The following is a 21,394-nucleotide window of genomic DNA, read 5'->3' as shown; positions in this document are numbered from 1 at the left end:
GCCCAGCTTAAACATCCTATTGATTTTTCAGTCCAAAGTCCCAAAGTCTTCCATATTCTTTCAACAAAAAGAACAGTCAGCCAGGCCTATCACAGCAAAACCCTACTTTTGAGTACCATTTTCTGTCTTAGTCACTGTTTTATTGCTGTAAAAAGATACCACAGCAACTCTTATAGAAGGAAGTATTTAATTGGAGACTTGCTTTACTGTATCTGAAGTTTAGTCTATTATCATGGTGGAGGGTGATTGCACGCAGGGAAGTGTGGAGCAGTAGCTGAGTGCTACAACCTGATCTTTAGGCAGAAAGACAGATGGAGCCTAAGGCTGGCCTGGTTGAAACCCCAAAGTCCACCTCTAGTTACACATTTCTCCAACAAGACCACACTTCCTAATCCTTCTAATCCTTTCAAATAGTACCACTCCCTGGTGACCAGGCATTATTATTATCAGCTTATGGGGCCATTCTTTTTCAAACCACAAGTACTGAATCCTTTTAACTGCTGAGCCATCTCTCTAGCTACCTAAATAAAAACTTGAAAGAATCTTTTAAAAATAAAAAGTCTTTTCATATATAGGGTTTCCCCACTTGGTACTTGACAGTCTCTTCTTTTTGAATGTAGTACTTGCATTTTATAGACTTAGGTTGTCAGAATTTTGTCTTCAATGACTCCTACTTTTTTTTTTTTTAGCAGATTTCTTTATTTATATTTTATTTGTATGGGTGTTTTGCCCTTGGGAATGTCTTATACCACATGTGTACAGTGCCTGCAGAGTCCAGAAGAGGGTTTCGGTGTTAGGTCCTCTAGAACTAATAGTTACAGATGGTTGTTAGCCATCATGTAGGTACTGGGAACTGAACCTCAGTTCTCTACAAGACCATTGAGTTCTCTTAACCACTGAGCCTTCCCTCTAGTCCCTTTATATGATTTCTAGATTATTACCTGATCATAATTTATAGTTAGATATGTCTAGCTATTATTTCTCTCTAGGTTTATTGTTTTGTCATACCTACCCAAAAGTTTATTTTAAAATGTTGTATATAGCTGAGCAGTAGTGGTGCACGCCTTTAATCCCAGCACTTGAGGCAGAGACAGGCAGATTTCTGAGTTCAAGGCCAGCCTGGTCTACAGAGTGAGTTCCAGGACAGCCAGAGCTGCACAGAGAAACCCTGTCTTGAAAAACCAAAAAAAAAAAAAAAAAAAAAAAAAAAAAACCAACCAAACAAAAATGTTGTATATAGTTACTTAATTGGTTTGTTTGAATTTAAACATGTAAAGTCTAAATATATGATTTCTCAGAGATTTTATTATCATTTTATGACAGTACTAATGTTAATTCTTTTCTTATTTTATTAGGAAAAGTGGGTTGAAGTTGCTTCAATGAAAGTGCCTAGAGCAGGCATGTGTGTTGTGGCAGTCAATGGTCTTCTGTATGTTTCTGGAGGCCGATCTTCTAGCCATGATTTCTTGGCCCCAGGTACTTTGGACTCAGTTGAAGTTTACAACCCTCATTCAGATACATGGACCGAAATTGGTAATATGATCACTAGTCGTTGTGAAGGGGGTGTTGCAGTACTGTGACAGAGAAGGCACAAAAGCAGAAGGAACATTTGGAAAATGTAGGTTCTGACCATTTGCAAATCAAACATATATTTGTGATATGATCTTCTGATTCTTTTGAGTATTCCATGTATTGAATAGATGAAGAGTGATTTTTCTAAAACTTTGAATGAGAATGGATATGGTATATATCTTAAATTAAACAAATTTGCAGAACGTAGCAACAATACAAATGATATTTATGCCTTATTCAGTTATCAATAGGATCCTAATTGTAAAAATTGTTTGCTAGAAACTTCTGGGAAATAGTGCATTTTGGCTATTTCTCCAGTATAATTCAAGTTGAAACATAGCCTGTATATAGTATAAAGACATGAGACAGTTAAAATTTTTTTATAATTTGTGATTTGATCCAGAACATAGTTCCATGGTGGTGTCATGTAGCCTACAGAGAAAAGTCAGTGAAACTGTCCCTCAATGGCAGGGGTTTTCACTACCCCTGATTATTTTATTGGCAGCAGAATATTAAAAAGGACAGATAGTAAAATATCTGGGTTTTTTGTTTTGTTTTCTGAGACAGGGTCTCTATGTAGCTCTGGCTGTTCTGGAACTTTCTATGTAGACCAGGCTGGCCTCAAACTCACAAAGATTTGTCTATCCCTGCCTCCTACATGCTGGGATTAAAGGCCTGTGCCACTATGCCCAACAATAACTAGCTATTTAATAGGTTTTGCTTTTGATAGTCTAAGAGAATATTTTTCTTTGATTCTGAAAATGCAAGTAAGGAATTAATAGGTTCTTGGTGAAGGCTCTTTTTAAAAAATAATTTTACTTATTTTTATTTATGTGTATCTCTATGTGCACCATGTGTATGCAGGTGCCTACTCTGGCCAGAAGAGGATGTAGTATCCCCTGGAACTGGAGTTATAAGTCTTATAAGCTGCCTGATGTGGGTGCTGGAACTGAACATTTAGATCCTTAGAAAGAGCTGCAAATGTTGTTAACTTTTGAGCCATCTTTCTTATCCCCCTTGATGATTTAAATATGTGTGTAAGAGTTTTACCTGCAGTTTTGTCTGGAATCCAGCATTCCTGATGATTGTGAACTGCCATGTGGGTGCTGGGGCCTCTGGAAGAGCAGCCAGTGCTCCTAACTGCTGAACCATCTCTTCAGTCCCTTAATGACAGTTCTTTATTGAGATGGTATGTAATGGGTATAAGAGTCCCCAGGGCATTATTACTTAGAAGTTTCTTCTTTATTTTCTAGGTAATCACCAAAATGATGTTTAGTTTTATGAGGAGGGACTTTTTGTTAGATTAAAAACTTTAATTTACTTGTACTTTTGTAAGCGTATGTAATAGCTTAGTTATAATGCTACTGCCTGGTTTGGAAAAAGCTAAATTGTGGCTACAACCTTTGATTGTTTTGTTTTTGAGACAGCTTTATTATATAGCCCAGGTTAATGGTGAACTCTCAACATTCGTTCTGCTTCAGCCTTCCTAGTTCATGAGCCACTATACATGGCCCTGTAGTATAGCTTTGAGCATCCTTATTCTGAAATCTGAAAGTTTTGGGGGGGTTTTTTTTGTTTGTTTGTTGGGGGGGGTTGTTGTTAGTTTTTTTTGAGACAGGGTTTCTCTGTGTAGCCCTGGCTGTCCTGGAACTCATTCTGAAAACCAGGCTGGCTTCAAACTCAGAAATCCACCTGCCTTTGCCTCCCAAATGCTGGGATTAAAGGTGTGCGCCACCACTGCCTGGCAGTCTGAAAGGTTTTTTTTTTTGTTTTGTTTTGTTTCGGTTTTTGGTTTTTCGATACAGGGTTTCTCTGTGTAGCCCTGGCTGTCCTGGAACTCACTCTGTAGACCAGGCTGGTCTCGAACTCAGAAATCCACCTGCCTCTGCCTCCCAAGTGCTGGGATTAAAGACAGGCGCCACCACCGCCCGGCACTGAAAGTTTTTTAATGAGAAAATCTAATGCAAAACAAACAAACAAACAAACAAACTTTTGGATATTGAATCATTTTCGATTTCTGATTTTCAGAATAGGGATATTCAGCTGATGAGTGCTACATAAACATTCTAAAATCTGGTGTATTCTGAAATCCAAACACTTCTGGTCCCAAGTATTTCAGATCTTCATCAAGGATTTAACTTGTACGTGTGGAAATTTTTTTAATAGACAAAAATTGTAAGTTTTAACTACCTTGGATCTAAAACTGCTTCTAAAAAGCTTTTTGGTTTTTTTTTTTTTTTTTTTGATAGTAATTTAAGGAGTTGTTTTGCTGAATTCTGAAGGATATCATCATTGCTTTTATTTCTGCCAGCCAGTTAGAACCACTTTATTGAGGTTTTGCATACTTTAGACTTAACTGGCTAAGGCAGAAATGTAATGTCAGGACATTAAGTATTTGAGTATGTATGATTAGTTCAGAAGTTCCCCCAAAAGTTAACTAAATGTGTATTAGTTCTCAAGTGATAACACATTGTTTTTGGAAGAATGTACTAATTAATAAAATTCTAACTATTTTCTTTTCTTTGAATTAACTTAGTTCATTAGCATTACTGGATTACCAAACTGTAATAGTATTATACTGACTATTATTTTTAACCTTAGGAATGTATACATTTAGTTATATAATTCCATTTTCAGAGAAATTAATTAAAGTGATCTTTCTCCAAAATGTTTGGAAATGTCAGTATGTTTCTAAATACTTTGTCCATTTTATATATGCTGGCAGATACCTGAAGGCCCATCTACTGGAGGAAGCTGACGACAAGTGCTTAAGGCTACATAAAACACTAGAGCTGGGGACAGAATTACAGCAGGGCGCGGGTAGAGAGCTCAGCCAACACCACCTGCTTAGTGTGAACTAGCCCCTGCATTTAATACCTAGCACCTCAATAAACAAAAAAAGTAACAATGATAATTTTTTTCTTCTAAAGACTATGGGCGATGTACTTGAGAAATCAGTTTTTAACCAGGTGTGGTGTCTCACACCTTTAATCTTAATACTTGACCAGAGGAAGGAAAGTCACCATAAACTTGAGGCTAGCCTATTCTATATAGCAAGATCTAGGCCAGAAGCAACTATGTTACAGTCTTGTCTCAAAAGAACTTAATAGAACTTTTTTTAAAAAAGAGTTTCATGAGGGGTGGTGGTGTACACCTTTAATTCCAGTACTGGGGAGGCAGAGGTTGGTAGGTTTGTATGAGTTGAAGGCCAACCTGATCTACAGAGTGAGCTCCAGGACAGACAGAAAAACCCTATTTTGAAATAACCAAAGGTAATGGTGGTGGCAGGGAATTTCATTCTGTAACCCTAGCTGGCCGGAACTCCCTAGGTACACCAGGGTGAGCACAAACTCAGAGATCCACTGGACTCTACCTCCTAACTGCTGGAATTAAAGATGTATACCATCATGCCCAGCTTTAACAGATTTTTTTTAATTTACAATTTATTTATTTATGTATTTGAGTGTTCTCTCTGCATGTACACTCTGTTTATCAGATCCAATTATAGATGGTTGTAAGTCACCATGTAGTTGCTGGGCATTGAACTCAGAATCTCTGAAAGAGCAGCCAGTGCTCTTAACCACTGAACTATCTCTCCAGCCCCAGTATAACAGATTTTTAAGGTATATATTTTAATTCACCTGAAAATTAGTATTTTGTAAGTGAAATTGTGCAGTTAGCTTGAAAATATGACTATCTTCTCTGGAAGACAACACACTGGAGACTAGGACAAAATTTGAAATAATTGAATATAAGTAACCTAGAAACAGAAAAGCACTTTCTCATGAAAATAGTTGAATAGAATCTGAAGAACCTTTTAAAAAGTCAAGTTTTCCTTCCATATATTTAAAAAAACAAACAAACAAACAAACAAACAAAAAACCCCAGTCATTTCAGACTGTTACATTACCTGATAAGCCCTTCAGAAATCTAAGTGAGGTCTGATGAGATGATGCACTAGTTTGCTATTGCTTCTGTTAACACTATGCTGCAGAAATTCAAGCAAAGAGCTGAGAAGATGGCTTGATGCTTAAATGTGAGGACCAGGTTCAAATCTCATAAATTCACTACAGTGCTGGTTAGCAATCTTTAGAGCAAGCTGCTATCAAGATGGTAAGAGCCACTTCTGGGTTTGATTAAAATGGAGGAGTGACAGTAACCGAGAGTGATTTCTGCTGTTTACCTTGGGTTTCCACATGTGCAAAATACACCTGTACACATACCACACACAAGAAAATGGGGGAAACCAAGTAGTACATTGTCTCCATACTTGTGGAGGCTAGAAATGTGAAATCAGTGAAATCAAAAGGAAGTTACTTCCTTTTAGGACTATCTGCTCTTTGCATCTGGTCTGAACTGGTAGGTGGCCATTATCATACTCATATGGTATTTATTCTCCATGGTTCCAAATATTCCCTTTTACAAAAATACTACTTGGGCTGGAGAGATGGCTCAGAGGTTAAGAACACTGATTGCTCTTCCAGAGGTCCTGAGTTCAAATCCCAGCAATCACATGGTGGCTTACAACCATCTGTAATGGAATCTGATGCCCTCTTCTAGTGTGTCTGAAGACAACTACAGTGTACTCATATATATAAAATAAATAAAGTAGTAAAAATAAATGACTAACCTCATGCCAGTCAGATAATGGCAAACATTATAAAACAAAACAAAACAAAAAAAACCAAAAATACTACTTATATCACATAAAAGCCCATCACAATCACAATATAACATTATATAACAATATAACTATATAAAGATTTTATTTCTGAAAGTCACATGATGACTTACTAGGCATTAGTAGTTTAAAAGCTTAGAGTAGTTAAAAGCTAGTAGCTGTGCAACAAAGTAAACAAGTTGCTGTTTTGATACATTTCTTTCTTTGTTCTAAGACTATTTTAGTGTTTGTAATCAAATCTACATAGAATAGATATTAATTCAGTGTTAACTTTGAACAGGTGGAGATATATATATATATATATATATATATATATATGTATACCAGTATAACTATTAATTTATATACTATGCCATATAAACTTACCATATAAAACTGGCAAACTTCCTCAAAGTTGATAGAGAACTTGAGTCTTCAAAAATTCAAATATGGGGCTGGAGAAGTGGCTCAGAGGTTAAGAGCACTGGTTGCTCTTCCAGAAGTCCTGAGTTCAATTCCCAGCAACCACATGGTAGCTCACAACCATCTGCAACGTGACCTGATGCCCTCTTCTGGTGTGTCTGAAGATAGCTACAGTGTACTCATATACATAAAATAACTCTTTAAAAAATTCAAATGTGTATGTATGTATATACATCTATATATGTGGCCAATAATAGTATTAGTAGCAACAGTGGCTTTTCTTGGTTCTACAGTCACCTGAATAAAATATGGAGACATCCTATATGTTCCATTAAAAAATAAAAATCCTAGAAAACAGCAAAGTTCTATTACTGTTGTGATACCTGCCACATTTTATTATTTTCTCAATCATCATCTGGAATGAAAATACTCTTACTCTAGTGTAACATTAAAAACATCTGAAAAGCACAGTCACTATGTTTCATAGTAGGAATTACTAGAAGAGAAAATGTGTGCATAATTTACTTATAAAACTTGTGGTGGTTGACTGAGCATATTAAAGATACAACATTCAAAAAATAATTTCTTAGGATTTATACTTATACAAAGTAATCCTTAATCCTCCTGTCTTGACCTCCTAAGTGCTAGGATTGAAGACTTGTGTTATCAGTCCCAATCTGTGGGGTACTGGGGAGCAAACTGAGGGCTTTGCATGATAAGCAAGTATTTTATCCACCAAGCTACATTCCCAAGACCTCAGTGTAGACTTTCAAGTTAAAACCCAAATTGTTAGCCTGTAGGTGTATTGCTCAGAAGTAGTACTTGTATAGAATGTATCAACCTCTACTACTGTGAGAGGAGAAAACCCAAACCAAAGCCATGCTTTTGCCTGTTTTATTAATTGAAACAGAGCCTCTTTACGTAGTACTGGCTGTCCTGGAACTTGCTAAATACATCAGGCTGATCTAATATTTAAAACTTTTTATTTTAGTGTATGAGTATTTTGTCTGCATATATGTCTGTGTACCACATATTTGCCTTATGCTCAGAGGCCACACCCAAACCCCAGGAACTATAGTTATGGTTGTTAGCGCAGTGCAGGTACTACAACTGAACATGGGCTCTCTAGCAGAGAAGGGGGGTGCTCTTAAACACTAAGCAAAGTCTCTAGCCCTTTATCTATTTTATAAAAGCTACTGTATGCTAAACGTGGTGAGAAAACAACAAACAAAAGCTAAGACATGTGGCCAGCTTTTCTGTGAGTGGCTTTCCTCATTCCACTACTGCCTACCACCTTTAGAGCCACAGATCATTTCAATTCATAAACTTCTGTCAGGTAAAATAAGCTTAGACAAGCCAGGTGTAGTGGCTCATGCCTTTAATTCTAACGCTTGGGAGGCAAAGATAGGCAGATCTCTATATGGTCCAGGCTAGCATGGCCTACATAGTGAGTTTCAGGACAGCCAGAGCTACATAGTAAGACCCTGCCTCAAGAAAACAAAACAAACAAACAAAAGGCTTAGACATGTAATCCAGAAGTGCTATAACAACTTGACAGAAATCCTTTTATTTTTAAGGTGTCACAAACTTCTTAGTGGTGCCTCAATTAGGGTTTCTATCACTGTGAGGAGACACCATGACCAGTGCAACTCTTATAAGAACATTTAATTGGGGCGTTTACAGGTTCAGAGGTTCAGTTCATTATCATCAAGGTGGGAACATGGGCAGCATTGGCATGGCTGAGAGTTCTACATCTTGTTCCAAAGGCAACCAGGAGAAGACTGGCTTCCAGGCAGCTAGGAGGAGGGTCTCAAAGCCACCCCCACAGTGACACACTTCCTCCAACAAGGCCACACCACCTAATAGTGCCACTTTCTGGTCCAAGCATATTTCAAACACATGAATCTGGGGGCCAAACTTCTTCAAACCACTACAAGTAGGATTCTTTTCATGAAATATGACTTCATGATTGCTAGACTCTAATATAGGATTTTTCATATTGTCTTTTACTGTTCTCAGTATATTTAGAAATAATTTTTATAATCCCAACACTCAGGAGGCAAAGGCAGGTGGATATCTGTAACTTTTTTTTTTTTTTTTTTTTTTTTTTGAGACAGTTACTCTGTGTAACCCTGGCTGTCCTGGAACTCACTATAGACCAGGCTGGCCTCAAACTCAAGAGAGCCACCTGCTTTTGCCTCCTTTCTGCTGGGATAAAAGCTGTATACTACCATCTGGCTGAAAGAAATATTCTTTAGAAAAAAACAAAAACAAGCAAACTATGTATGAAGAATAAATTCCTATCAGTGGGAGGGGGAAAAAAAGAGCCAAACAAGAGGAACAGAATTATGATGCTAAAATGCCGATTTACAGGGTAGAGATAGAGGTTCAATATTCAAGATTATGTACTGCTATGAACCCAAGTTTAGTTCCCAGCCTAGATACTGAGTGGCTCAGAACTACCTGTAACGCTAGCTCCAGGGGATTCAACACAGTCTTCTGGCCTCCAAAGACACTGTGAATAATATCAAGAAAGTAGTTTTATATTTCTACTTGACCAAGTCTCTTGGGCCCTTTTTCTGGATAAATATTTCCAAGTATTAAAGTGACTACAAATGAGATAAAAGCCACTAAAGTACTTATGCCCCTTAAAGCTTTGAACCAGTTGGGATAATGTGGCAAGAGGAAAAGCTCATTATGTAATGCTATCCCTAAACCTATTATTAACGTGACTATGGCTTCATTGAGTCTTTCAGAAAATAGGATGGCTACCCATGAAAACACAACAGGACTCATACTACTAGCTAAATTAATATAGTCTGGTTTGGCTGGACTACTTTCTGGCAGAGCAAAGCCCCATCTGACCCCTCCCAAGAAAGCTAGGAAACCAGCTCCATAAGCCATCTGAGTAAAAGCTAGTATGGGGATATAAGACTTTGTTATCACCATGAGGAGTGGTGGAGCAGTAAAGGGGATTAACCCCACCAGAGTTATATATAAGGCTGGCTTTGGACTATCACGTAGGTAAGTGATGGTGCTTGGTTTCTTGGGGGGAAGGACTGTCTCCTTCTGCTGCTTTTTAAAGTTGCATGGTGACACATGATAGCATTGTATCTTCCTCACGCACACTTGAAATGACGTGGAAACCCAAGTTCTTGGAGACAAAGAGGAAAAGTTCTGCAGAAGACATGTCTTAGGAGAAAGTATATCTATTCTGCTGGCTCTGAGTCTCACTGTAAAAGGGTTCTTCAGCATCTATAAAGGAAACAGAAAAGTTTAAAAATAAGAACACATGGCACACAGAAATACATGCAGATAAAACACCACATATATAAAGTAATATATATGTGGGTTGGCTCAGTGATTAGGAGCACTGGCTGTTTTTCTAGAGGACCCAGGTTTGATTCCTGCCACATGTGGTAGCTAACAACCATTTGTAATTCCAGTTCCAAAGAGATCTTACATCTTCTTCTAACCTCCATACACACTATATGCAGATGGAACACTGACAGACATGTAGGCAAAATACCCATACACATAAAAAAATAAAACTTAAAAAAAATATGATTTTGAATTAAAAAGGAACAGCTTCTTGGGAAGCCCCCAACAACATGCCGAGAATGATCTCATACTGGCTTTTACTCCTTTTTGTCAGTTAGAATGCCTTTCTTTCAGGTACCTACATGTGCAGTCTTCTTTTCTAACCTATTTATGTTATATAATCCTGTCTATTATTTTCTGGTAAGATTTATTCTTATTTCCATGTGGGTGGGTACCTTCAGAGGAAGCTTCAGGTCCTCTTCTAAAGCTGGAGTAACAGTGGTTGTGAGCCACTCAACACAGGTGCTGGGATCAAACTAAGCCCCCAGTATGTGCTTTCAACAAAGCTGAGCTATCTCTCCTGCCTTGTTCAATTCTTGATATTCCCTATTCTCTTTCCCTGATACATAGTACTCCATAGCAGTTACTATTTGACATAGTAAATATTTTACTTATTTATAATTTGTCCATTGTTTTCCTTCGTCACTTGAATACAAAATATTTATATCTGCCATAGCCAGACAGTTAGTGATAAATAGTGCTCAACTAACCTTTGAAGATGCTCCAGAAATTTTCTGAATGAAGGAAAGCATTCTGGTGTCTACTCAAGAGTTTTGTCCAGTTTCGATGCAGTTCTGATTCATGTATTTTTACAATTGAGGGGAATGGCTGAATTTGAAGCAATGTCCTAAACATAAAACAAGATATCACTTGTCTACATTTTATACATGAATAAGAAGTCATGAAAATCTCTACGATGAAACATGATTTATTTTATGTATTTATTTACCAAATTTATTTACCAAATTATGTATTTATTTACCAATTTTACTTTTAGCTATTTGGTTTAACAAAAGGAGCAATGTGAAACTTGAACATCTGGATTTAGCAAACATTTCTACCACTTTGTGATGTACCAGTTTTCTCATCATTAAAACTGACAGTTATACCTTTTGTTCCCACTGATTATCTATCCTCTTTAGTTATTGTGTACTTCGGGGCTTTGGAATTTTTACACTAAAAATGAGCCACGAATATGGCTTTGTTGTGACCCAGGCAGTATAGTGTAGCACATGTTTTCTGATTTTGGAAAATTATAATGTGACAGGCTGAAGCCCAGAGACAGAGGGTGATGTGGAGATTAAAAACTAAAAGGCCATGGTCAATTCTCCCAGTCCACGAAAAAATGCCCAAATGTTTTCATTTCGCCAACTATCACAAACTGGGAGCTCCAAGCTGACATTTTAGCGATAGGTAGGAGCGGAATTTAGATACAAAAGGTCCTTAAGACGCCTGGGTAACTAAACATCTCCTATATACCAACCCTCAGTGACCCCACCATCTTCCCAAAGTGTACCCTTGACAACCCTGAAACATACTTGCCACCATCTCACGGTGCACCAGAAACGCAGAAACAGCACTTCCGGCAACTGGAATCAAACAGCCCCCACTTCCTGAGGGCAGGAAAATGAGTCCGGGTGGGAACTTAAGGTAGCAAGTTCCGACTCTTCTCTGTACGTATTTGATTGCTTCCCTCCCTCAGTTATTTTACATTATTTTTAATGTGTGTGTTCATGCACTTTAGTGCATGTGCTCATTGAGTCCAGAAGCCTGGATCCCCCACAGTATAGGTGCTGGGAGCTGAACTGAAGTTTTCTGTAAGATCAGCAAGCGCCTTTAAACCACGGAGTTGCCTCCGAAGCCCCAAGGGCTAGTCTAAAATATTAATTCTAATTGAAGTCGGCTTTCAGATACCTTACAAGTCTCTATTCCAGGATTTCTAACCAGATATATATATATCAATTCAAGAAGGTAGAGTACAATTTCTGAAACGAAGTGTAATTTCTGTAACAGCAGTGGAAGAACCTAGGATGAAACTTGGAGTTGGCCAAATTGGTCTACGGAATTATTTTTTTTAAGACAAGATGGCCTGGAACGCTTAACTTTGCAAAACAACGGGTTGAGCAGATTGGACACATCTTCCTCCGCATTTGAGTCCTTTATTACTATTACTGGGCGAGAAAGAAGAGATGATTTTGTTTTTTACTTTATTCTCTTACTATTACCTATAAATTACATTGAGGAATACAGAGGACTGAGACCCAACATTCAAAATTCTATGAATCAAGGTGTGGCGTTACGGGCTATGGGTTTAGAGGTCATCCAGGAAGTCACATCACATCATTCTTGAATTTATCCAAGTCTCCTTTCCCACTCCCCAACCTGCTGTCTGCCGGCCAAAGAAACAGACACCAAGTACTTCGAGCGTTCTCGGATCCTTGTGTAAAAAGCTGAAGACAAAAAGGAGAGTTCATTTACGTAAGGACCCTTTTTTTAAGCAAGTTTCTCCATTCTAAGTAGTAAAACTAAATTCCTGAAACAGTTTCTAGTGAGACGCAGCCGTCTGCCAGTTTTATTCCCTTCTCTGGAGAGGTTGTACGGTCCCTTTCTGTCATGCAATACCCAAGGGAGTGCTAATAGACTCCTTGGTGGTGTATTAGCAAAGACAGGGCTGGACCAGAAATCAACCATCCATTCTGGCGGCTCCGTGACGCCTACGAGGTCCATGAACTACAACTCCCAGCGCTACGCGTGGACACCGCCGCGCATGCCTTTGGTCCAGTCCGGTGGCGGGAGTGTGTTGTCCAGGGCTGGAGTTTCAACAGCGCGCGCATGTAAAAGAAGGGGCAAAGGTGTACAAGGGCTCGGAAAACATGCTCTTCCGCTACTTGTTAGCTAATTCTAGTAGTTGGCGAAATGTCTGGCTCACAATCGAGGTGAAGAAAAAAATGGGAGGGGGGAAGAACTGGAACAAATATATCCACTCAAATTCACGTGTGCTCCCAGGCCGGACAACCCGACAGGGAGTTTTAAGGGGGCGTGCTGAATTCGGCTGATTCTTGCCTCAAGAGCGGCACAAGGAAAGGCAAATGGGTTTGCGGAAGGGAGAGCGGACCAGCCCAGTGTCCGGCTGAAGGGCGCCGGGGGGCGGGGCGGGAAATAACCGCTGCGGGAGGATCCCAACGTTTACGGAGCGAGCCGCGGGCGCCTGGGCGGGGCCACGGAAGCAGGCCCTCGCGCATGCGCATGCGCCTTTGCTAGTGGGCGTGAAGGAGGCGGGCCGAAGCGGCAGAGGGAGGGCCCAGCTGGTCGTCGCTCCTCCTCCACCCGCTCTGCCCCCTCCTGAGCCTTGTGGGCCGGGCAGCCATCTTGGGAAGAGCTTTGTTATGGTTTTGGGCTAGTCACCTCTGCTGGTCGGAGAAGCTGGGGACGAGTCCTCAGACGCCGCGAGTCGTCCTTGACCGTAGCCCCGCCGCTGCCGGGTGAGTGCGGGTTCTGGACACCGAGCAGAAAGAGTCCTCGAGTCGTCCCGGCACGGGCTCCGCCGGCTTCCTAACTGGCCGTCTATGAAAACTAGTTGGAAGAAGGTCTTGCACAGGTGGTTGGGTGTGGGTCTGCCGGGGTGGACGAGAGGAACTGGGAGTCGTCTAGTTGGAACGTCCTCTTACCCCCCCCACCCCCCCAACGGGAGGAGCCTTGCACACTAGCGTCGCCGCGGCGGTTCCAGAGCTCTCCGACTTCAACTTCAGTTCCCGGTCGGAAACGCTCACCTGCGGCTCCGGCTTCTTTCCAAGAGTTCCGGCTCGATAGTGGTTGAGTGATTTGGTTTACTCTGTGTTTTCATTCTTTTATTTTACCTTTCTTTAAAATAAGAGCCGAAGGCTTCTGTTTTCCAGTTAAGAGAAACTTAACGAGGAAAAAGTCTTGTAAGTCAAATGTGGAATATTTAGGGGAAAGGGAACTTCCACGCCCAGAGTCGCGGTTCTCCGGGGTAGGGAAACCTTTTCCTTCAGATTGTCTTACCAGTTATTTACCAAACTCCGTCCCATTAGGGAGGAGAATTGATTGGTTGAAATGGCTTAACTAGTCTTTTTTTATTCCATGCTAAATCTCCCCAACCCATAAAATTAAAAAGATCCTGAATCTAAAATGGCTGTAGCCTGGGGAAGTACCCTGTTTAAATGCTTAAATATAATAACATTTCAGTCGTTTTTCCCTGTGGGACGTTAACTCTTCGGGATTTTTATCAATTGGCGTCTTTGGAGAGGGTAGGTGAAAGCGAAGGTGAGGCCAGGAAGTTTACTGCAAAAGTTTACATAAGAATGGGTGCGGTTTTTTGTTTTTGTTTTTTTGGTAGTTGTGAATAGTTCTGAAATTTGTGCTGTGGTATCTGTTTTGTCTGCCACTTTTATCCTCTGAGATTGGCATGTATGATGTGTTGACTAGTTTACCTTGGATAACTCTTAGTTATCCGGAAAACCTGAAGTTAGTGGTGGTTTATGTTTTTTTGTTTAGTAATAATCCACTTTCTTCTGTAAATCTCATTAAAAACTAAAGTATTAGACCTCTACTGGAAATTGTACCGAAAATTGTAGTTTGTTGGTGGTCGAATGTTTTTTGTTTGTTTGTTTGTTTGTTTGTTTTCAAAATGAGTTTCTCAGTGTAGTCCTGTCTATTCTGGAACTCATTCTGTAGTCTTTGCTGGGCTCGAACTCAAGATCCTGAGTCCTGAGATTAAAAGGTTTGTATCACTACTGTTCGGCTGGAGGTCTCAGGGTTTTTACAGTACTTTTCACCTCAGAATCCATAAATTTGGGCAGTTACAAAATAAAACAATTTTGCAAGTGAAAATATATTCAGAAGTGAAATTCTAGGTGACTGTGTCTCCCTCCCCTCTTTTTAACTAAAGACAATCTTTGCTTACAAAGCAAAACAAAAAGACCCTCCCATAAGTGCAACAGAAACAATAGCAAATTTTAATTTTTGGAAAGGTATGATTGAGTTGAAATTTCTGTCTATTCAAAAAATAAAATAGAATGCAGATTGTGTATCTTTGAAGATCCATTCACAAGATAAACTGCCACCTTTCATAGAGTTGGTTTCAATTACTTTTATACAATTCATTTAGACAGGAAAGTTTTTGTTCTAGGACTTTTTTTATGTGTATGGTTATTGTGCCTGTATGTATTCCTGTGTAAATGTACATGCAGGGCCCATTGAGGTCAGAAGAAGATATTGGATCCCCTGAAACTGGAGTTAGATAGACAGTCGTGAGCTGCCATTTGAGTGCTGGAGTCAAACCTGGGTGTTCTTGAAGAGCAACAAGTGCTCTTAACCACTGAACCTTCTCTTCAACCCCAGCAAGTATTTATTTACTTATTTATTTTGTTGGAAGAAAATCATTTAAAGTTCTTTTTGAAAATTAGAATTGCTTTCTGTTTTGACATTATTTTACAGTACTAAATTCACCTTTTTTCTGAGTATTCTAAAATGGCTTGCATTTATTTGTTGGTCTAACTATTCTTTTGGTTGCTTGTGGACAGTGTGCTTTCAGAATTCTTGAAGTTGGGAGACGGAATGGGAAGCCTTTATTTTGAATTAACAGAATTCTTTTTGTTTGTTTTTTCGAGATGGGGTTTTTTTTCTGTGTAACCCTGGCTGACCTGGAACTCTTACTCTATAGACCAGGCTGGCCTTGAACTGGAATCTACCTGCCTACGCATGCTAGAATTAATTAAAGGAGTACACCATGTCTGCTTTTTTTTTTTTTTCAACCATTTCAATCATTATACATGATAAGAAATCTATGAGTTTATTTTTGTGTATCTGTGTGTGTATGTCAATATACATAGAGACACTTTTTGAGACAGTCTTACTATGTAGAACAGTGTTTCTCAGCCTTCTAATATTGAGACCCTTTTAATATGGTTTCTCATGTTGTGGTAAGGAATTCCCACCATAAAATTATTTTGTTTCTACTTCATAACTGTATATTTTGTGCTGTTAGGAATTATAATGTAAACATCTGATATGTGACCCCTTGAACCTACAGGTTAACAGCCACTGGTGTAGAGAGTCATGCTGATCTAGAACTCACAGAGATCCACCTGCTTCTCCCTTTCCTATGCTGAAATTAAAGGCATTCTCCACTGTATTTGGCTACTTTTTATTTTCAGTGTGGGGGATTAAACCCAGTTTAGTGCATGCTACAAAACTTACTGTCACTAAACTATATACCACCAGCCTATAATTTATTTTATAATAGAATTGATTCTATTATTAATGTGCATGAATATTTTGCCTGTGTGTGTGTGTGTGCATCACATGTGTGTCTGGCTTCCTCAGAGGTTTGAGTTGGGCCTTGGATCCCTGGTACTGGAGTTAGAAACAATTGTTAGCTTGGGTTCTTGGAATTGAACTCAGGCTCTCTAAAAGAACAAGCAGTCTTAACCACTGAACCAAATCTCCAGCCCTTTTTGTTTGTTTGTTTATGGTTTTTTCAAGCTAGCCCTGACTGTCCTGGAACTTTGTAAACTGCTGGCATTAAACTCAGAGATCTGCCTCTGCTTCCCAGGTGCTGGGATCAACAGTGTGTACTGCCACTGTCCAGCTCCCATGTGCACAATTCCTCTCTCTCTCCCCCTCCCCCCCCCCCTCTCTCTCTCTCTCTCTCTCTCTCTCTCTTTCTATATGTGTGTGTATGTATATATACACATATATACGTGTATATGTATATATGTGTGTATATGTGTGTTTATATATATATATATATGTATACACACACATACACTTAGAGGGGGGGCATTGGATCCCATTACATATAATTGTGAGCCACCCTATTGTTGCTGGAAATTGAACTCAGGACCTCTGGAAGAGCAGTGTCAGAGCTCTTAACTGCTGAGCCATCTCTCCAGCTAGTGTTGTTATTTAAGACCAGGTCTTACTAAGTTGTCATGGCAGGCCTTGAGCTGTGAACCTCCTGCTTTGCCTCCTTTCAGGTAGCTATGATTGCATGTGTGTGACATCATGCTTTGCTACTCAGATGGTTTTTTTTTCCTTTACTTTGTAGTTGAGAAAAATGGTGAGACTCATTTGACTAGTAGACAAACCTAAGTAGACTGCTGCCTTTATCTGGAGTGCTGTCTCTTTGTGTGTGTGTGTGTGTGTGTGTGTGTGTGTGTGTGTGTGTGTGTGTGTGTGTGAGAGAGAGAGAGAGAGAGAGAGAGAGAGAGAGAGAGAGAGATTGATTTTGTTCTTATGTGGTTGGTTGAAGTTTTTTGTTCTGTTGTGTTTTACTTTGTAGCCATGATTAGCCTGGAATTTGTTGTGTAGATATAGTTGCGTCAAACTCAATAGAGATCTCCCTGCTTCTGTCTTCCTAGTGCTTAAGTTAAGCGTCTGTGCCACATCAACCTTAGTTGATTTTTTTTGTTTAGTTTTTCAGAGATGGAGGTTATACTGGCCCACCCCCCCCCCCCCATCCCCAGTCCTGACTGCTTTTAAACATGAAGTTAAACTGTTGTAACATTAAGGGGCGTGAGCCGTTTTAAGGCATCCTAACAAAAATGGATTATTTTGTCTTTTTTTCCCCCCCAGAGCTGAGGACTGAACCCAGGGCCTTGCGCTTTACCACTGAGCTAAATCTCCAACCCCTCAAAAATGGTTTATAGAAAGGCAAAATTTAGGGCAGGCAATATAGCTCAGTTGGGTAAAGTTATTTGCTGCCCAAGCCTGAGAGGATCTGAGCTTGATCCCTGAGACCCACATGGTGGTTAGGAGAGAATTGACTCCAGTAAATTGTTCTTTGACCTTCACACTCATGCTGTGTGATTAAAAAAGAAAAGAAGGGCAAATTTGAGCCAGGGAGATGGCTGGGGCATAAAGACTTGCCTCATAAGCATGAGGACTTAGATTTCTATCTATAGAACTCCTGTGCAAGCAGAGATAGGAGAATCCCTGGAAGCACATGGACCTAACCTGGCATGTGCAGCAGCAAATAAGACCCTGTCTCAGACAAGGGAAGACATGGACTGATATTGGAGATTGTCCTCTTAGCTCCAATGTGCAGTGGCATGTGCTCACCTGCATTCATAGGAATACACAGGTCTTTCTGTCTGTCTTTCTTTCAAAAAGAAAAGCCACATTTGAATTTGTGTTGTGGGAGGATCTTGGTATACAGGTAAGAAAATATTTATGCTGTAAGTCGTCATAATTGGTGTTGTCTAGAATTTAGCTTGTTTTTGTTTATGCTTGAGATCTAACACCTCAAATGACTGTTAAATCATACCCAGTGATTTCTGTCTGCTACTGCACTTTGCCTCAAACAAAACTACCCACACTCAAGATACTATCAATGGTTTTATAAGAGAAGAACATCTTCTGCCCAGAATGAACTTTACTTTAATTGTAAAGTTCATTCATTACCTAATATAACATGAGTTGAATTTTATAGGTGATTTTAAATACAATAAAGTTATAGAAAGGCAACTATTCCTTTATATTCCTCTACCAAAGCAATCATCAGCTTATAACTGGTTGTTTGGCAAACATTTTTCAGCAAAACATTGGAAGTTGTACTGTGAGTGCAGATTTCCATGTACTGGTGGCTAGGAGTATCTTGTAGATCATAAAGCAGTTATTTCCACAACAAAAGAAGACTTTACAGTTTGCCAGCTGAAGTATAAAAGTACAGGATAACAGCATAGCTATAATTTCCTTTTTGAGGGAAGGTGGGATGATGGAACATGGTGCTGGTTCTCAGGATCTGGCCCAGGGCTTTGTACATGACGTTACTACCAGTGAGTTACACACCATTAGCCTAGTAGTCTTTCTTACGGAAACTGATTTTAAAATCCTCGGTAAGTTTATCTTCCTTTTCTGTGAACAATCAGCCTTCTTTGCTTTGTTATTAAGACTAAAAGCCAAATCACTGGACTGGAAACAGTATTGAACATAAGGTTTAAGGTCGGCTGTACTTTACATTTGACTTGAAAACCTTGTTTGTATTTAAAAGTTTAAATTTTCATTGACTTTCTTGGTATCTGTAGATACATATATAGAATAATTAACATCTATTTTAAGTCCCTTTTAAAGATTTTTACTTATTTGTTTCTATGAGTGTATAAATGTGAGTGTTTTTGGAGACCAGAAGAGGGCTTCAAATCCCTTGGAACTGGAGTTACAGGCAGTAGTGAGCTTCCTTGTAATTACTGGAAATCAAGCTCTATTAATATCTATTTTAAATAAGTGCTAAAAGGAAAACGATTTTATATTAGACTCCATTATTTTATTTTATTTTATTTTTTGAGACAGGGTCTTAACTATCCATAGCCTGCCTTTGTCTCTCCAGTGCCAGGATTAAAAGCATATGCCATTACACCTGGCACATTGAACTCTAATTATTTTTTCATATTTATTTGTGTGGACGTATGCATACCTTAGTACATATGTTGAGGTCAGAGAACAGTTTTTGGAGTAGTTGTTTGTTTCTAGCATATGGGTCCCCTGGATGGAGCTCAGATTGTGGGACTTTTCCAACAGGTGCTGGTGAGCACTGAGCCAGCCTCCTGGCCCTTTGTTGGACATTTGGAGAGTTGACTCAGTGGTTAAGAGAACTTACTGCCTTTGCAGAGGACCCAGTTTCGGTTCCCAGCATCCATTTGGTGGGCCAAGTCTTCTCCAGTCTCAGGGCTTTGTGCATGCTAAAGAAGACTTTGAGCTGAGCCACATGTCTTCTTGAGAAGAGATTTTTTTTTTTTTAAGTAAATGTTTTATAGTGTATGTGTCACAGTGCTCTTGTGAAGGTCAGAGGACTTTTTAGGAATTGGTTGTTTGAAAATAATTTCTAGAAGTAATTCTAAAATTCTAAGAAAAATCCACATGAGGTGGTTAAAAAAATTTTTTTTACATAAATAGACCTTTTCAGAGTCAGTGCAGTTTGAAATTATTGATAAAAGTTAGCTCCTTTTATTTATTTTTTTTTTTCAGATAAACAGGGTCTCTGTAGTTTAGGCTGGCCCAGGACTCTTTTATAATCCATCTTCTTTAGTGCTAGAACTACAGGCATGAGCCACCATACTTGAGTGAAGAAAAAAATAGTGATCTTTACTGAATAACTTGTTTGTAACATGTTTAGTGTAGTGACTTTTGGAGCAGATGTAAAAAAAAAAAACAATTTTTTTTTCTGGTTTTAGAATCTTGGGGTTTTAATATTTAGACATTAAGGATTTAACATAGAATTCTTGATCCTGAGTTAATTTTCCAGCATTGTAAAATAAAAAGAAAAGTGAATAACCTTAAAATTTCATAAACAGCATAGTAGGTAACTCACTCCTGTAATCCTAGCCCTTGGGGATGAGGAGGCAATAGGACTGGGTTCACAGTCATCCTCTGCCTCATGCATAGTGAGTTAGTTGGAGGCCAGCCTGGACTAAAAGCAAACAGGGCTGGGGCTCAGCAGTGAAGAACAGTTGTTGGGGGCTGGAGACATGGCTCAGCGGTTAAGAGCACTGACTGCTCTTCCAGAGGTCCTGAGTTCAAATCCCAGCGACCACATGGTGGCTCACAACCATCCGTAATGAGATTGGATGCCCTCTTCTGGTGTGTCTGAAGACAGTTACAGTGTGCTCATAAGTAAAATAAAAACAAAAACAAGAAAGAAAAAAAAAAAAAACAGTTGTTGCTTTTGCAGAGGACCCAGGTTTGGTTCCCAACAACCATATGGTGGATCACAACTGTCTGCAATTATGGTTCTAGGGATCTGATGCCCAATTCTGAACTGCAAGTATACCACACAAGCGCATGATGCACATAAATACAGACACTCATACACAAAAATAATTTTAAAGAAAAGCCAACTACCACGAACAGAAAAACATGTTTCATGATCCTGCCTAAATATAGCACCCTTAATGATCTGAATCTTTAAAAACCAACAGTAATGCTCAGATTGTGTCTAGTAATAAGTATGCTTCTCTGTTTGATAGTCTGTGCTCTGGTAGAATTTATCTTAACTTTTATTATCTAGCCCCCTTTATATTGGCATTTTATTAATTTTACTGGGAGACAGTGCTGAAGAGGCTGTGTACATGAATATGCGTACCCAAGCTGTGCCAGTGAGCTACAAAGAAGTAAAGACAGTTGAGAATTCATTCCTTTGGCAGTTGTTCCATTGCTAGGTGTAGCAGTTTCCTAAGCCAGCTCTTCCCTGTGTTGTGACTATGACATTGGTTTCCACTGCTTAGTTTCTGTTGTTGTTTTATATATTTGCCAAATCAAAGTCTCCTAGTTCTCAGAACTTCAGTGGTGGTTTGATAAATTCCTTTCCTAGTTAAGTTACCTAAATTTGGTTTCTTTTTG

At 39.2% G+C, this 21,394-nt stretch overlaps 3 protein-coding genes across 9 annotated transcripts in view; 2 read left to right on the top strand and 1 right to left on the bottom strand.

Moving 5' to 3' along the window:
* Window positions 1-9,721, top strand: part of Ipp (intracisternal A particle-promoted polypeptide) — a 44,757-nt gene extending 35,036 nt beyond the window's left edge. For 4 of the 5 annotated variants that reach the window (XM_076934394.1, XM_076934393.1, XM_034503985.2 and 1 more), the window contains one exon: window positions 1,356-4,240. In XM_076934394.1, coding sequence (XP_076790509.1) covers window positions 1,356-1,580 — 225 coding nt within the window. In that variant the 3' untranslated portion in view covers window positions 1,581-4,240. Of the gene's footprint in view, window positions 1-1,355; window positions 4,241-4,297 lie in introns of those variants that run through there. The other variant, XM_076934392.1, reaches the window with a different exon arrangement.
* Window positions 8,195-10,883, bottom strand: Tmem69 (transmembrane protein 69). The gene is made up of 2 exons (XM_034501709.2): window positions 10,747-10,883; window positions 8,195-9,910 (listed from the first exon to the last, which is right to left on the bottom strand). Exons 1-2 carry the CDS (start codon window positions 10,786-10,788, stop codon window positions 9,197-9,199), a joined length of 756 nt encoding a protein of 251 aa, XP_034357600.1. The 5' UTR covers window positions 10,789-10,883; the 3' UTR covers window positions 8,195-9,196.
* A 2,491-nt stretch (window positions 10,884-13,374) lies between these two features.
* The window catches only part of Gpbp1l1 (GC-rich promoter binding protein 1 like 1), a 37,963-nt gene continuing 29,943 nt past the window's right edge, over window positions 13,375-21,394 (top strand). Inside the window, exons 1-2 of one of the 3 annotated variants that reach the window (XM_076934396.1) lie at window positions 13,379-13,518; window positions 15,247-15,396. The gene's annotated coding sequence lies outside the window, so the exon portion shown is untranslated. Of the gene's footprint in view, window positions 13,519-13,828; window positions 13,963-15,246; window positions 15,397-21,394 lie in introns of those variants that run through there. The other 2 variants (XM_034503745.2, XM_034503746.2) reach the window with 2 other exon arrangements.

This window comes from Arvicanthis niloticus, chromosome 5 (assembly GCF_011762505.2).
Source record: "Arvicanthis niloticus isolate mArvNil1 chromosome 5, mArvNil1.pat.X, whole genome shotgun sequence".
Classification (NCBI taxonomy): domain Eukaryota; kingdom Metazoa; phylum Chordata; class Mammalia; order Rodentia; family Muridae; genus Arvicanthis; species Arvicanthis niloticus.
Note: the sequence above shows the minus strand (reverse complement) of the source record. Positions and strands in the feature narration are given on the sequence as shown.